The sequence below is a fragment of the Phoca vitulina genome, unplaced genomic scaffold (genome assembly GCF_004348235.1).
Source record: "Phoca vitulina isolate PV1807 unplaced genomic scaffold, GSC_HSeal_1.0 scaffold19, whole genome shotgun sequence".
NCBI lineage: Eukaryota > Metazoa > Chordata > Mammalia > Carnivora > Phocidae > Phoca > Phoca vitulina.
In genome coordinates, this window is record NW_022589722.1 from 34,805,346 (window position 1) to 34,820,781 (window position 15,436).

Below are 15,436 nucleotides of genomic sequence, written 5' to 3' on the forward strand. Positions count from 1 at the left end.
GGGCAGGGACTCTTTTCTACCGGGGACCAGAGGGTGTGCCCATGCTCGGTTGTTCTGTGAACATTATCAAGTGCGTCCAGTGAGAGAGCGAGCAGCTCCGCTATGGGGGTCAGGGCCTTTCTTTGGGGGCACAGTCAAGGCATGTCGGGGAGTTCTGTGGGAGTCAGGAGCTGTTTCTCGGGAGATCAGGGATATTCCGACATTTAGGGCTGCTCTTTGCCCTCAGGGATCTTGGGGGCACAGGTTTCGCAGCACTGGGGTAGTTCTGTGAGGGTTATCAGTGCTGGGGGGCGGCACGCTCCAATGGGGCGGTGCTGCCGGAGCTAGTTTCTTTACTGCGCTCCCCTCTTCTCCGCCCACTCATCACCCCCTCCCGCGTTGCCACGACAACGTGTAAAACTAAAATTCACTTCCCCGTTGCAGGTGGAGACTAGTAGCGCCCCCTCCCCTAAGCCTGTCCTCATAGGTCGCGCCCCCATCCTGTCGTCGCTAAGGTGACGGGAAGGGGGCGACAGGCGTTGGTCTAGGCAGACCAGGGGGCCTGGAGAGTGGGGAGGAGGAGAGGCGGCCTTGGGAGTCCAGAGCGAACTCGCCAAACTCGGCTGGGGATGCGGGAAGCCGCGCTGAACACTATTCAGGGTGGTCGTAAGGGTTAAGTCGGAGGGTTAATTGGCTCTTGCTGTGGGAGAGCCCCTAGCCCCTCCCTGGCCCCGATGTCTCCTCCGTCTCACACCCAGGACCGGGGCAGGGTTGGTCACTGTCATCTCCCCCGGGCCTTGAGTGGGGCAGGGAGGTCGGTCGAATGGGGGAGAAGCTGCCACCCCCGGAAATTAATTCTCCTGTTTTTCTCTCCCCTTCCTGCCCTCTCTGGTCCTTGTACCCAACGCGGACCCCACCCCAGCTTCAGGACCCCCGGCTCGCGGAATCTTCCTCGGTGGTCCGCGGATGCTCGCACGCAGCCGAAGGGCGGCGCGGCCCTCGCGGCTCAGCCACTCCCCCCACGCCAAGGCCTAGGACTCCCCACACCCCCCGCACAGCCCCCAGGGCCCCCGCCCTGTGGGGCGGCCCAGGCCCTCCGCACGAACCCTTCCACCTCACCCCGGGACCCGTACAGTCCCCCTCGCCCCCGGCCCCCGGCTGGCCCTGAGCCCTCCCGGCCCCCGCCTCCGGCGCAGCCCCCTTGCCACCCCCGCTTCCCTCCCGGCTCAGGCCCCCTCCCCCCGCCGCCCCCGCCCCCGGGGAAGGCAGGCGCCGAGCTGAGCCGGGGCCGATGCAGCTGAGCCGCGCCGCCGCCGCCGCCGCCGCCGCCCCTGCGGAGCCCTCGGCGCAGCTGTCCCCCGCGCCGGCCCCGGCCCCGGCCCCCCCCGGCCCCCTCCCGCACAGCGCGGCCGACGGGGCTCCGGCGGGGGGGAAGGGGGGGCCGGGGCGCCGCGCGGAGCCCCAGTGCGCTCCGCTCCCGGCCGCGAGCCGCCCGGGCTCCGGCCCGGGCGCCGGCGCGGGGATGGACGGCCCCGGGGCCAGCGCCGTGGTCGTGCGCGTCGGCATCCCGGACCTGCAGCAGACGGTAAGCCCCACCGCCCCGTCCCGGCAGCGCCCCCGCCCTCCTCGCCCACCCCCCCCGTCCACCCCCCCCCCCCCCCCCACCGGCGCGCTCTGAGGCGGGTGCCGGAGACCCCAGGCCCGCGGCTACTCACCCCTCCCCCGCCGCCTCCGCGGAGACCCTCCCCACCACCCGGGCGGGGGCGGGGCCTGGAGAAGCACCGCCCTTGGGGCGGGTCCTCGCCCGCTGGACGCGGAGGCGCGGGGTCCCGGGCTTGGGCTCGGGAGCCCCGGACTCCTGCAGGGGCTCCCGGGACTTGGTGCTCTGCGCCGGGCCGGGCGGGGCCGGTCCGCGCTCACCCGGTCCGCACTCATGCGCCCGCACCGCCGCAGAAGTGTCTGCGCCTGGACCCGGCCGCGCCCGTGTGGGCCGCCAAGCAGCGCGTGCTCTGCGCCCTCAACCACAGCCTCCAGGACGCGCTCAACTACGGGCTCTTCCAGCCGCCCTCCCGGGGCCGCGCCGGCAAGTTCCTGGACGAGGAGCGGCTCTTGCAGGAGTACCCGCCCAACCTGGACACGCCCCTGCCCTACCTGGAGGTGAGTGGCGGGCGGGGGCGCGCGACCGGGGGCGGGAGGCGAGCGCGCGGGGCACGACCACGGAGTTCCGTGACAGTAGCAGTGAAGGGCACGGCAGTGAGGGGCGCGGACCCGAGGAGTCAGCCGTGTGTGTGTGTGGGGGGTGTCTGTGTGCCCAGCGCAGTGAACGGTGCATACAGTGCGTGCGCGAGGCGCAGTGTGCGGTGTGTGTAGCGTGTGAGGTGTGAGCAGTACGTACGGCGAGCCTTGCGTGTTCTGTGCAGTGTTTGCAGTCAGCATCTTGTGTGGTGGGAACAGAGTGGTTCTGCGGAGTGGGGTGTGAGTGGCGGAACAGTGTGTGGAGTAAGCCAGCGAGTTACCTGTGTGCACATCTGTTCCCCTCCCCCGCCCATGGAGTCTCTGAGGGCAGACCCGAGTCTTTCTCATCTGCTCACCCATTCATAATGGAAAGGATGTTGAGTGTGCTGTGAGGTGTGGGGACACAGACTTATAGTTTGGGGTGGTGGTGGCAAGTGCAATGAGCATTAAAGTTTAAGCATTATGGTGTCTGAGCTCAAAGGTGGCTTGGCCTCTTTGGTGGCACAGGGAAATGGAGTTAGTTCTACTCAGGGCATGTCTAGGAGGGTAAGCCTGGAATCAGGTCTTAGAAGAGGAGTGGCATTTTCCAGGGAATCCTGGGGGTGGGAATGAAAGAGAGGGTGTTGCAGGTTACAGGACAGCAGGCATGCGTCCCATCTGAACTTGGTGTTGGCTCTGTGTGTGTGGTAGTTTTGTGTGGCTGGCAGGGTGAGTAAGCAGGACTTGGTTTTGTGCGTGCATTCGCTCACTCAACCCAGATGGGTGCCTTTTCTCTGCCTTTTCTTTACCTGAGCAGTTTCGATACAAGAGGCGAGTTTATGCCCAGAACCTCATTGATGATAAGCAGTTTGCAAAGCTTCACACAAAGGTAAGGAGGAAGCCACAGAGAAGGGACTCCAGAGGTTACCTCCTGGCCCCTATGAGCAGTGTTCCCTTCACCCCAGCCTTGACTGGATTTTGTGATATTAAAAATGTCCTTTAAAAATTCCCAAGAGCCCTTCCTCTGCTCCCAGCACCCTCCACCCTGGCTTGGGGCTGACCACTGTCCCTCCAGCTTGGCTCAGTCTGTTTTCTCTTGTGTCAGGAGCCCAGAGCAGGTGTTGGGGCAGCTGGAGGGCTGGATGCAGACTCCAGCACCGTGGCTGTTGTGTGGGTGGTCTGGTGACGGGTTTCAGTCGGATCAGACTCTTACTCACCCCTCTGGTGGGCCCCTGGCTGGGGGTGGTGGTGGAGTATGATGGGGCATGGTGTCTTGGTGAGAGCCTGGGTGGAATGGAAGTGAACAGGCACCTGATGTTCTCATTTAGGGGAACTGGGAGGGAGTGGAGAGAATAAGGAGCCTAGCACTTAGTGGTCACCCAGTGCTGGGCACTCATGATTGGGCACCTCATTAATTTTCTCCTGGGAGGGGCTATTATTACCTCATTTTCCTGATGAAGATACTGAGTCCCAGAGAAGTTTTGTGACTTGCTGACAGGTGTGCAGCCAGTGAAACTGGGGCTGAATCCACATCTGTCTGATGCTGGGGCCCTGTGCTTAGGCACACCTACTGAGCACCACTGCTAGGTGGGCCTGACCCCAAATGTTCTTTGGGGGCTACCTCACTGCCTTCTCTGAATGTAGGAGAGGCAATGTGGGTGCCACGGCCCCTACCCGCAGGCAGACTCCCTCAGCTCCCACCTCAGGTTCCAGTGACCAGTGGACCTTTGCTTATTGGACACTTCATTGACAATCTCTGGAGGCTGTCTCCTTCTAGGAGAAGGATCTGAGCACCGTCACCTCTGGGCCCCAGTGACCCCTCTGTGACCATGGAGCCTCCATGCCAGGTTTCTCTGCTGCCCCTGGGGCACATGGGGGTCAGAGGTCATGATTTTGGCTGGGCAGAGACTGTGCCCTCACTCTCCACTTGCCCCAGTGTGACCCTGTCACTCTGGGTTCCTCCCCAAATGGTTACCCCTTCTCTAAAACTGTCCTGAGCAACTCACAGGACACTGGTGACACTTGTGACTATTGACCTCCTGTGAGTCCCACTTGTTTTTATTTTATTTTTTATTTATTTTTATTTATTTATTTTTTAAAGATTTTATTTATTTATTTGGCAGAGAGAGAGACAGCGAGCGAGGGAACACAGGCAGGGGGAGTGGGAGAGGGAGAAGCAGGTTTCCCGCGGAGCAGGGAGCCCAACTCGGGGCTCCATCCCAGGACCCTGGGATCATGACCTGAGCCGAAGGCAGACGCTTAACGACTAAGCCACCCAGGCGCCCCGAGTCCCTCTTGTTTTTAGATCGAGTTTCAACTCCTTACCCCAGCCCCGCATGTTTCTGGCTGCTTGGACCCTAACCAGCCCTCACCATCACACCGTCCTCTCTGGGTCTAGCTGAGGTCTCTCCCCTGTCATGAGCACCCTTCCTCCTGTTTGATTGTCCAGACCCACCTTAGGAGGCCACCTCCTGTGGAGCAGTTCTCATGGTGCCCTCTCCTATTTCTGATGCAATCTGAGTGTGTTTAGAAGACCTGGGGCCTCCGGCCAAGGCCCCTTGCTTGTGCATGCAGCATCTGTGCCATCAGCCTCAGTGAAGCTTTGCGGAGTGAATTAATGCATGACTAGGTCAATGAATGAAAGGCAGTCAAAGTCATGTCACAGGAGGGGCCACCCACGGGGGAGGAATGGCTCGGGGATAGGGGTCTGCCTTGGGGTGATCTCATGAGGAAGAAGGAACAGACCACCTTGGGAGTGATGGGGCTATGGGCTGTGGTGGGGGTGGTTCCTGCCTGGGTGCCTTGGGCTCTTCCAGCCTGTGCAGGTTGGGGCAGCATGGCTGAGGAGAGGAGCCAGAGCAGGGGCTGAGGTTGGCATAGGAAATTTGCTTGGGGGCATGACCACGGCAGCCTGGCCTTGATGAGGGGCTGGCTGGGCTGAGACCGACTGTTACAGTGGGCCTGGGATGCAGGGAAGGACTTCAAGCAGCACATGGGCCCAGTGAGTTGAGATGGGCCACGTGGGCATACAGGGCTTAAGGTGATATGAGGGGGTGACAAGGTCATGATGTAGGGTGACAGGTGTGAGGAGGTGGGGCAGTAGATGCTCCTGTAGGGTGACAGGTGGCCTGAGGCTTGCTGGCGGAAGGTGGGTGACAGGCAGATGATTGTAACTACGCTGCTGGGCTGACCAGGATGGCTGGGTATTCCAGGCAAACCTGAAGAAGTTCATGGATTACGTCCAGCTGCACAGCACGGACAAGGTGGCCCGCCTACTGGACAAGGGGCTGGACCCCAATTTCCACGATCCTGACTCAGGAGGTGAGAAGCAGAGCAGGAAGGGGCATGGCCTTGGAGGTTGGGACCTTAACCTTCATCTGTCTCTTGAACCCAGAGTGTCCTCTGAGCCTTGCGGCCCAGCTGGACAATGCCACGGACCTGCTGAAGGTGTTGAGGAATGGCGGTGCTCACCTGGACTTCCGCACTCGAGATGGGCTCACTGCGGTGCACTGCGCTGCGCGTCAGCGGAATGCGGCAGCTTTGACGGTCAGTGTGGGTGGGGCCCTGGCCTGGAGGGGCACATGGCCCAGCGGGGGCGGGGGGAGGCTGGGCCCTGTATGAATGCTGAGGCTCCTTGCCCTCAGACCCTGCTGGACCTGGGCGCTTCACCCGACTACAAGGACAGCCGCGGCCTGACGCCCTTGTACCACAGTGCCCTGGGGGGCGGGGATGCCCTCTGCTGTGAGCTGCTTCTTCACGACCATGCTCAGCTGGGGATCACGGATGAGAATGGCTGGCAGGAGATCCACCAGGTGGGCAGGGGGTGTGAGGGGGCGGGGGGAGTCTCAGCCTCTGTCTGGGGGCAGGGGGGAGGTTCCTGGCTCTGTCAGGCAGTGGGGGCTTTCCGGGCCCTGTCAGTAGGACTGAGGGTCCTGGACTCTGTTCGGGGACCCAATAGCCTCTCCCTTATCCCCTAGGCCTGCCGCTTTGGGCATGTGCAGCACCTGGAACACCTGCTGTTCTACGGAGCTGACATGGGGGCTCAGAACGCCTCAGGGAACACAGCCCTGCACATCTGTGCCCTTTATAACCAGGTGTGACTATGTGTGTACACATGCAGGTGTGTGCACAGGTGCCCCTGTACTGTGCTTGCTTACCTGTCTAGTCCTGGGTGCATGTTCTGTGTCCTGTGAACTGTGACTTTCTCAGCCCATGTGTGCACATCTGTTCCCTGAGCACACATGGTACGTGTGTGTTCCAAACAACCAGGTATGAATTGTGCACATCTGGGCTTTCTGGGCCGAGTGGGACCTGTGTATGTTGTGTATACCTGATCTGCCCATCTCTATGCTATGCATACGGGCTCTGGACACGTAGGTGCGGGTGGGTGTGCCCTGGACCCCCATATGTGCCCCAGTGTGTGTGCATGCTGTTGCATCCTGACTGTGCCCCTCCAGCTGCCCAGTTGTGACCCCCACTCCAACCCTCCCGACAGGAGAGCTGTGCTCGAGTCCTTCTTTTCCGTGGAGCTAACAAGGATGTCCGCAATTACAATAGCCAAACAGCCTTCCAGGTACAAGAGTGGTTTACAGGAGGGTGCGGCTGACCCCTGGGTGTCTGTCTCTGTGTGACTTGCTGGACCTTGGTTCTTCCCCTGTAAGGCAATAAGGGAGCTCTCGCTCAAGGATTGGCCCAGGGTGAGATAGAGGAAGGGGGTAGGCCAGTACAGTGCCCAGCTCATGGAGGGGGGGTTCACTGTGGATGGTTCCCTTGTCTTCCTTCCAGGGAGAGAGGAGGGTCTTAGGGCTCTGGGGTCAGGGGAGAACCAGTGTGGGCTTGACCTGCCAGAGACAGGTAGGGTATGGAGGCCAAACCAGGGGTGAGAGGATTAGTTCTAGTCCCTGACTTAATTCAGGTCATGTTTCTGAGCACCTTCTCCAGCTGGGTTTGGTTCTTGGCACTGGGATGACCAGGCGCATGAGTCTCTGTATGTCCTGGAGTTTGCGGGTGAGGGAATTAAGACCGCGTTATGGGGACTTTTTGACCACAGAGGGAGCTGGGCTTTTGTTCTCAGTGGAAGTGAGGGCTTTCAGAGGTCTCCTCAAAGATGTGAGGAAAACAGGTAGGTCCTCTGTGGCTGTCCAGTCAGGGGACAGCTGCAGCAATGGAAGAGCCCGGTGGGTTTGGGTGAGTCTGGAAGGGTCTGTTGGATGACTAGATGAAGAGGCAAGGGAAGGGAAGTAGGAGGGTGACAGGTATGAGGCAGTGGTAGGCCATGGCTGAGACAGGAGTGATGATGTGTGTGGAGGGGCTGTTAAGAGAATCAGTAGGGTGACCTGTAGGCCTGGACTGTCCTGGTTTTAGCTCCAAAAGTCTCATGTCCCAGGAAACCTCTTAGTCCTGGGCAGAATAGGGTGGTGGGTTAGACAGGGGCCAAGGTCTGACCCTGGGACCCCCAACCAAGGAAGACCCCAAACAGGAGCCCAGGCAGGGTGCACAGGGGCCAAGGGGGGGCAGGCTAGGTGCCCCTGAGTCCCCATTCTCACCCCACCTCAGGAGCCCAGGCAGGGTGCACAGGGACCAAGGGGGGCAGGCTAGGTGCCCCTGAGTCCCCTCTCTCTCCCTCTCCCCCTCAGGAGCCCAGGCAGGGACCAAGGGAGGCTGGCTTGGCGCCCCTGAGTCCCCTCTCTCCCCTTCCCCGCCTCAGGTGGCCATCATTGCAGGGAACTTTGAGCTTGCAGAAGTCATCAAGACCCATAAAGACTCGGATGTTGGTGAGTTCTGCCCAACCCAGGTCCCTGTTGGATGTGGATTTGTGGGGGGTGGTCAGGGCCCCAACAGTACAGGGGTCAGTGGGGATGGTACAAGGGAGCCCCCCATACCCTGAGCCTCTTCCTTGCAGCTATATTTTAGTCAGAATTCCATTAATGGCCCCTGAAGGTAGGGGGAATCTGCCGAGGGAACGGCCTGTGTGGAGTGGACAAAGGGTTTGAGTAAGGGTTGAGAGCATGGTTAGGTTAGGGCTGTGGGTTGGGGCCATTGTTGAGTTTAGGGATCGACTTAGGTTGAGAGTGGGGTTGAAGTTAGGGTCAAGGTTCATTTCCTGTTAGGTCATATGACGGGTCAGCAGGGCACATGGGGCAGTGGATCTCAGCCGTTGACCCTCAGTGTGTCACTCTTACCTGGAGCAGGAACCGGCTTAAGTGGCCCATATCGTGCTTCAGTAGGACAAGGTCACATAAAGAAAACAAAACACAGTGGTCGGGATGCAAATGGAAAAGGGAAGAGCTATCTTCAGGGCACTGAGCTCTGAACCAGTGCACCAGGGGAGCCCAGGATATGCCTGACTCATGGTCCCAGAAGGAAAACCAGGAGATGCCACTTGGTCTTGCCACTAGGGCAGGCAGGAGGATGGGCACAGCCATCGCACTGGAGCCTCAAGGAGGTCCCCGCCCACTCCTGCTTCAGTGCTGGGTGCTGGGCTGCTCTGGGACCTGTTCTTGGAATCCCCCCTTCTCTCTCCCGTGTGCAGTGGGTGGGGCTATGGGAGAGGGTAGGTCTCCTCTCTTGGAAAGGTGACCCCTTCAGCTAGCTGGCCACATGGGGGCTCCCTTCTTAGCTCCCTCTGTCCTGAGTGGACCAGGTTTTTCTGCCCATGGTTCTCTCTGGAACACGGACTCCCAGGCTCCCCTTTCTGCCATGGTTGCAGTGTCCCCATTAAAAAAAACAAAAATGAGAAACAACTTAAGTGACACTGGGCAGCAAAGGGCTAGGGATGGTTTTGGTTCTATTGTGAGGTTACAGTCAGGGATAGGGTTGAATTTTGGACTGGGGTTAAGATTAAGGTCAAGTTCCGGTTTAAGGACTCTTCCCCTGTAGAGTGAGGGCTCAGTTATGGTCTGGTTGGGGCTGATAAGTGTTTTGGAGGTGGTTGTTAGCCTGGGAGAACGCTGGTTTGTAGACATGTGGGATCCTCTCATCTTGTGATTATTTGACCATGGGAAAGCTGCTTAGGACCTCTGTGCCTCAGTTTCTCTTACGTAAAATGTATTTTTTTAGTGGTTATTTGCATACCATTCCCTCCTCTGACCTCATGTGGGATTTGATTCTATGTGTCTGGACTCTGGCAGGTGAACTTGGTCCAACTGATTGGAGGGAGGGGGTGTCTGGTCCCGGCCAAGAGAGAGGAAGGCTCCAGCTGCCTCTCATTTTCCTGATAGTGGACAGAGATACTAGGGCTCCTAGGGTCACCATTATTACGACTCACTGGCTGACCCGGAGTATGCTCGCCAGGTTGGAGTTAGGCATGTCATTGCTGAGCTGAGGTACGGAGCAGGTGTGCATACCAGTTCGCCCCCGTGTGGGCATTGGCTTTGCTGGCTATGTACCCTAACCTGCTCAGGTGTCGTGCGTACACGCAGATGACATAGCCAGATGTCCCTGAGCTACAGGGAATATATTCATGAGTGTTTACTATAAGCCTTGTTATTTTAGTTTACTCTCTCAGCAACCCCTCACGGAGTGATTATTAGTAGTCCATTTTTATAAACGGGGTTTAGGGCAGAGGCTGTCTTTGGACCTGTCCTTGTCACCCCCTACTCCCTCTGCACACCTTCACTCCAGGGACACTCCCTCAATGACAGTCACAAGTTGCCCTGTCTCACCCCAGGTTGGGGACCTGGGATGGGCCTGCACACAGCAGAGCTGGAGGGAGGCTCTGCCCATCCATCCTCCTTCCTCTTCCTCAGGAAGGGAAGCCCTTGTGGAGGGTCTGGTAGGCTGGGACCTGTTACCCTTCCATGGACAGGACACCGGGAAACCTATTGGCAGCCCTCTCTAGATTGATAGGCCTGAAGCAGAGAGAGACCCTGGTCTGGGAGCAGCTACTTGTGTGTCTTCACCTCTGTCGCCTTGGGCCGACTTAGGGTCCACATTCTTCCCCGCCATCTCTCACGCACATGCTTTCATGTTCTCCCCGACTTGCTGTCCCATAGTGCCGGAGAGAAGTTCTTCTCACACCATACCTTGGGATCTTGTTAAATGTAGATTCTGACTCAGTGGCTCTGGGTGGATCCTGAGAGTTTGCATTTCCAGAGTTTCGGCTCTGAGGTGAGGCTGATGGTCCATGGCCCACACTTCTCTAAGAGGAATCTAGAATAGGGCTTGGCAAATGAGGCCTCACAGGCCAAATTCAGCCCACAGTCTGCTTTTTTTTTTTTTTTTTTTTTTTTAAGTTGAGGCTTTAAAATTGAGGATTTATGTTTCATTTAGAGTTAAATCTACATAACATAAAATTAATTATTTTAAGTTGAATAATTCAGTGGTATTTAATACTTTCACAGTGTTATACAACTACATTTATTGAATTTCAAAGATTTTCATCATCCAAAAAAGGAAACCCTGCGTACATAAAGTAATTATTCCATATTCCCCTCCCCCTCAACCTCTCTTAACCCTTAACATGCTTTCTGTCTCTATAGATTTATCTGTTCTAGATATTCACATAGATAGAATCCTACAATATGTGACTCTTGGTGTTTGGCTTCTTTCACTCAGCTTGTTTTCAAGCTTCTCTATATTGTAGGATGTATTACTGCTTCATTCTTTTTTATGGCTGAATAGTATTCCATTGTTTGTATATATAAAATTTTGTTTATCCACACATTCTTCAACGGGACACTTGGGTTGTTTCTACCTTTCGGCTATTATGAATATTGCTGCTATGAACATGTGTGAAATGTATTGGTTTGGATACCTGTTTTCAGTTATTTTGGGTATAAACTTAGGAGGGGAATTGCTGGGCCATATGATAATTCTATATTTAACTTTTTGAGAAACTGCCAAATTGTTTTTTACCATTTTACATTCCTACCAGTAATGGATGAGAATTTCAAAGTCTTCAAATCTTTGCTAACACTTGTAATCATTGGTTTGTTTTTATTATTATTATTATTATTATTATTATTATTTTTATTTTTATTGTGGCCATTCTAGTCAGTGTGACATAGTATCTCGTAGTTTTGATTTGCATTTCCCTAATGGCTAATGATGTTTATTGGCCATTTGTATATTTTCTTTGGAGAAATGTCAAGTCCTTTGTTTATTTTTTTAATTGCCCATAGAATGAGTTAGGAGGTGTTCTTTCCTCTTCTAGTTTTTGGAAGAATTTGAGAAGGATGGGTGTTAATTCTTCTTTAAGTGTTTGGTAGAATTCACCAGTGAAGCTGTCTGATGCTGGACTTGTGTTTGTTAGGAGATTTGTGATTTTTGATCCATCTCTTTGCTTGTTACAGGTCTGTTTAGATTTTCTATTTCTTCTTGAGTCAGTTTTGGTAATCTGTATTTTTCTAGAAATTTGTTCATCTCATCTAACTTATCTAATTTGTTGGCATACAGTTGTTCATAGTATTCCCTTAATCCTTTTTAATTCTATAAGATTGGTAGCAGTGCTACAATTTCACTTCTGATTTTAGTTATTTGTGTCCCTCTTCTCTTTTTTCTCTGAGTCAGTCTAGCTACAGGTTTGTCAGTTTTGTGGATATTTTCAAAGAAACAACTTTTGTTTTCATTGATTCTCTCTATATTCTGTTCTCTATTTCATTTATCTTTGTCTATCCTTATTTCCTTCCTTCTGCTAGCTTTGGGTTTGGTTTGCTTCTCTTTTGTAGTTCCTTAAGAGGTGCACTTAGCTTATTGATTTGAGACTTTTATCCTTTTTTGATATAGATGTTTACAGCTATGAATCTCCTTATTGGCACTGCTTTTGCTGCATCCCATAAGTTTTGGCGTGTTTTTGTTTTTATTTTCTCAGAGTGTTTTCTAATTTCCTTGTGATTTGTTTTGACACACTGGTTGTTTAAGAGTGTGTTGTTTAATTGTCATGTATTTGTGAATTTTTCAGGTTTTTTGTTGTTGTTGTTGTTCTTGAATTCTAGCTTCATCCCATTGTGCTTGGAGAAGATATTTTGTGTGATTTCACTCATTTAAATTTATTGAGACTTGTTTTGTGGCCTAACATATAGTCTGTCCTGGAAAATGTTGCATGTGCACTTGAGAATAATATATATTCTTCTCTTGTTTTCTGTAGTGTTCTATACACATATCTGTTAGGTCTAATTGGTTCAAGTCTTCTATGTCCTTACTGATTGTCCCTCTAGATGTTCTATCCATTATTGAAAGTGGGGTGTTGAAGTCTTAAATATTATTATGGAACTGTCTATTTCTCCAAATGTGTTAACGTTTATTTCATATATTTTGATGCTCTGTTGTTTGGTGCATGTATGTTAATAATTGTTAATATATTTGATGAATTGACACCTTTTCAATATACAATGTCCTCTGTCTCTTGTAACACTTTTTATCTCTAAGTCTGTTTTGTCTGATATAAATATAGCTACTTAGCTCTCCTGGTTACTATTTACATGAAATATCTTCCTTTATTCTTTTATTTTAAACCTACCTGTGTCTTTGGATCCAAAGTGATTCTTTTTGTAAATAGCATATAGTTGGATCATGTTTTTTAAATCACCATCTGCTTTTTAAATAAAGTTTTATTGGAACTCAGCCACACCCATTTGCTTATATATTGTCTGTGGCTGTTTTCGTGCTATAGTGGCCGTGCTGAGTCTTTAGGACAGAGGCTATATGGCTTGCAAAGTCTGAAATAGTTACTATCTGATTCTTTACAGAATTTTGCCAAACCCTGGTCTAGAACGTCTTTTATGGTTTCCCTCGTTTTAGTTAACCATAGATGGTCCAGTACAGCAGTAGCCTGGTGAGATTTGTCACATGTGGCCTGTTCTGCCTCGGCTGAACCCTGTGAAATGGGCAGTTTCAAGAGCAGATCTGAGCATGCCCAAGACCTCATTTGGCTGACAGGAGGAGCAGGCTTCTGCCTCTGAAGCTAGAGTTAGAGGCAGTTTGGGATTGACCCCCAATGGTAGCTTCGGTGATAGGCTGGCCAACTGTCCTGGTTGCCCAGGACTGAGGCAGCTCCTGGGACATAGGATTTTAGTTTTAAAATCTGGAAGGCAAACCAGGGTAAGTTGGTCACCCTACCTGGCTGCCCAGAGTCTCATCTGTACCCCCCCACTCCCACCCCAGTACCATTCAGGGAAACCCCCAGTTATGCAAAGCGGCGGCGGTTGGCTGGCCCCAGTGGCCTGGCCTCCCCTCGGCCCCTGCAGCGCTCAGCCAGTGACATCAACCTGAAGGGTGAGGTGCAACCGGCAGCTTCTCCTGGACCCTCGCTGCGAAGCCTCCCCCATCAGCTGCTGCTCCAGCGGCTGCAGGAGGAGAAAGACCGAGATCGGGATGGTGACCAAGAGAATGACATCGGTGGCCCCACAGCAGGCAGGGGCAGCCAGAGCAAGATCAGGTAGGAGGCGTCTGGGAGGCCCTGGCAGGGTCTGGGTGGGTGGGTTATTGGGACCCAAGCAGGAGGAGCCAGCATGGAGAGGCAGGGAGAGACCTAGTGGTGCCTGACACCTCTACAGTGATGGGCTGAGGCTCGGGGTGGGGGACTCCCAGGTCCCCCATACAGGCCTCCCTGGATGGGAAAGGGAAGAAAGTGAGGCCTTGTTGGCTGGAGCAGGCTCCCCCATGCTGATCTTTTGGAGCTGGATTTGTCCTGAGGGGAACTTAGGGAGGATGTTGAAGGAGAGAGTTTGGCCAGCTCTGTGCTTTGTAAAGTTTCCTGCAGTGCTAGGAGGAGGGTAAAGGCTGAGATGAGGCAGGGCTGGGTGGTGTGTGGTAAGGGGTTAGGGAATGGAGCTTCATCTCCATGAGGGCTTGAAACCTATAGGTGACCCCTAGCCTGTCTCCAAGAGGGAGTCTTCGTCTTTCCCCCACCTCTCCAGCCCTGTAGAACCACAAGACTCTCTGGTTTTACTCTTTACCCCTTACCATTAGCGCTGGGACCCTGAGAACCAGGGACATGGGAGGGACTTGGCATCCCCAGAACTCAGAGGAAGAAGCCTGGGCTAAAGTCCCACCGGCCTCGGTGGGCTGGACAGTGGGGAGTAGGAGGGTGGGCACTGGCTCTGCAGATAAATGGTTGGGGTCCAGTGCAGACCTGGCATCTGCTGACTGTGGCCTTGGACAGGTCAGCTAACCACTCTGCGCCTGGGTTTCTCATCAGTAAGGTAGCAGTAATTCCATGCAGTTGTTTCCTTCGGGAAGCCTTCGGGAACCTGGGCAGGTGAGGGGTCCCTACCGGGATCCCCTGGCCCACAGCACAGTCCAGCCACTGCTGGTTAAGGCATCTCTCCTCCTGGCACTTCGAGGAGGAGCTGTCCTCCTGCAGCTTCCCCAGAGCCAGGCACATAGAAGGTGCTCAGGAGACATTGTTGAATGAGTTACATAAACAGCATTTTGTTTTCAAGATGACAGCTGGGCTGAGCAGCATATGTGTATTGTTTCACTTAACTTTGGCCATACGTGAGGCTGTGCTCTATTAACACTATTTTACAGATGAGGGTCCTGATGCTCTGATGGGGTAAGTGACTTGTCTAAAGTCACAGAGCTAGGAAGCAGCATAATTGGGCCCCACGTAGACCTGGTTCCCAAATTTTCTAAGCCTGAGTGTTCAGCAGAGGGCTTGGGGTGCAGCAGGAGCTTATAAAAGCAATTTCTTCCTTTGCCTTTGTCCCTGCTTGTGCAGCTGTAATCTGTGATGTCTCCTCTCTCTCCGTGTCTCTGCCCAGACTCCAACGCTGTCTGTCCTGCTCCAAATCACCTCAGTTCTCCCCTGAAGCTTTTGCATGTCCCATGGATTTCTTAAGGGTAGGACAGCCCAGTGTCTAAAAGAACAAACTTTGGGATGTTTCAGTTTTGCAGAAACAAAAACCTGTAGATGCCCTGTTTTCATTTATTTTTTGTATATTCATTTATCCTTTTGGCAAACATAGAACTAAGACCTGCTCTGTGTGGGACGGCAGGATTATTACTATTTTTCTACAAATATTTAGTCGGTGCCTAGATGCCAGATGTGGTGGGAGCTAATAGCAGGGAGTCCTAAAGGTCTCAGAAGGACACTGACAGCTGGGGCCCAGGACTAAGAAGCAGTTAGATGGGCAGTGATTCAGGTAGGGGGAGCTCCTGGTGAGTGGCCAGGAGGGGACTGAGGAAGTTCAGTGCACCATGGAGGGAGAACACCTCAGGGGAGGAGATCCCCTTTGGCATTTGAGCTGCAGGGGCGGCAGGGGGTGGTGGTGGGGAATGTGTGGAGGGAGGCCTAGTCCCC

The 15,436-nt window shown here is 54.0% G+C and overlaps 1 protein-coding gene and 1 long non-coding RNA gene across 4 annotated transcripts in view; one reads left to right on the forward strand and one right to left on the reverse strand.

Moving 5' to 3' along the window:
• LOC116639739 overlaps positions 1-1,750 on the reverse strand; it is a 9,419-nt gene extending 7,669 nt beyond the window's left edge. Inside the window, exon 1 of the long non-coding RNA XR_004300915.1 lies at positions 1,695-1,750. This is a non-coding gene — a long non-coding RNA (uncharacterized LOC116639739). The remainder of the gene's footprint in view (positions 1-1,694) is intronic.
• SHANK3 (SH3 and multiple ankyrin repeat domains 3) overlaps positions 1,271-15,436 on the forward strand; it is a 49,773-nt gene continuing 35,607 nt past the window's right edge. For all 3 annotated transcript variants that reach the window (XM_032416301.1, XM_032416303.1, XM_032416302.1), the window contains exons 1-10: positions 1,271-1,564; positions 1,933-2,136; positions 3,011-3,082; positions 5,406-5,514; positions 5,588-5,739; positions 5,838-6,005; positions 6,171-6,287; positions 6,689-6,766; positions 7,901-7,967; positions 13,297-13,570. In XM_032416301.1, the coding sequence (XP_032272192.1) occupies positions 1,271-1,564; positions 1,933-2,136; positions 3,011-3,082; positions 5,406-5,514; positions 5,588-5,739; positions 5,838-6,005; positions 6,171-6,287; positions 6,689-6,766; positions 7,901-7,967; positions 13,297-13,570 (1,535 nt within the window). The remainder of the gene's footprint in view (positions 1,565-1,932; positions 2,137-3,010; positions 3,083-5,405; positions 5,515-5,587; positions 5,740-5,837; positions 6,006-6,170; positions 6,288-6,688; positions 6,767-7,900; positions 7,968-13,296; positions 13,571-15,436) is intronic.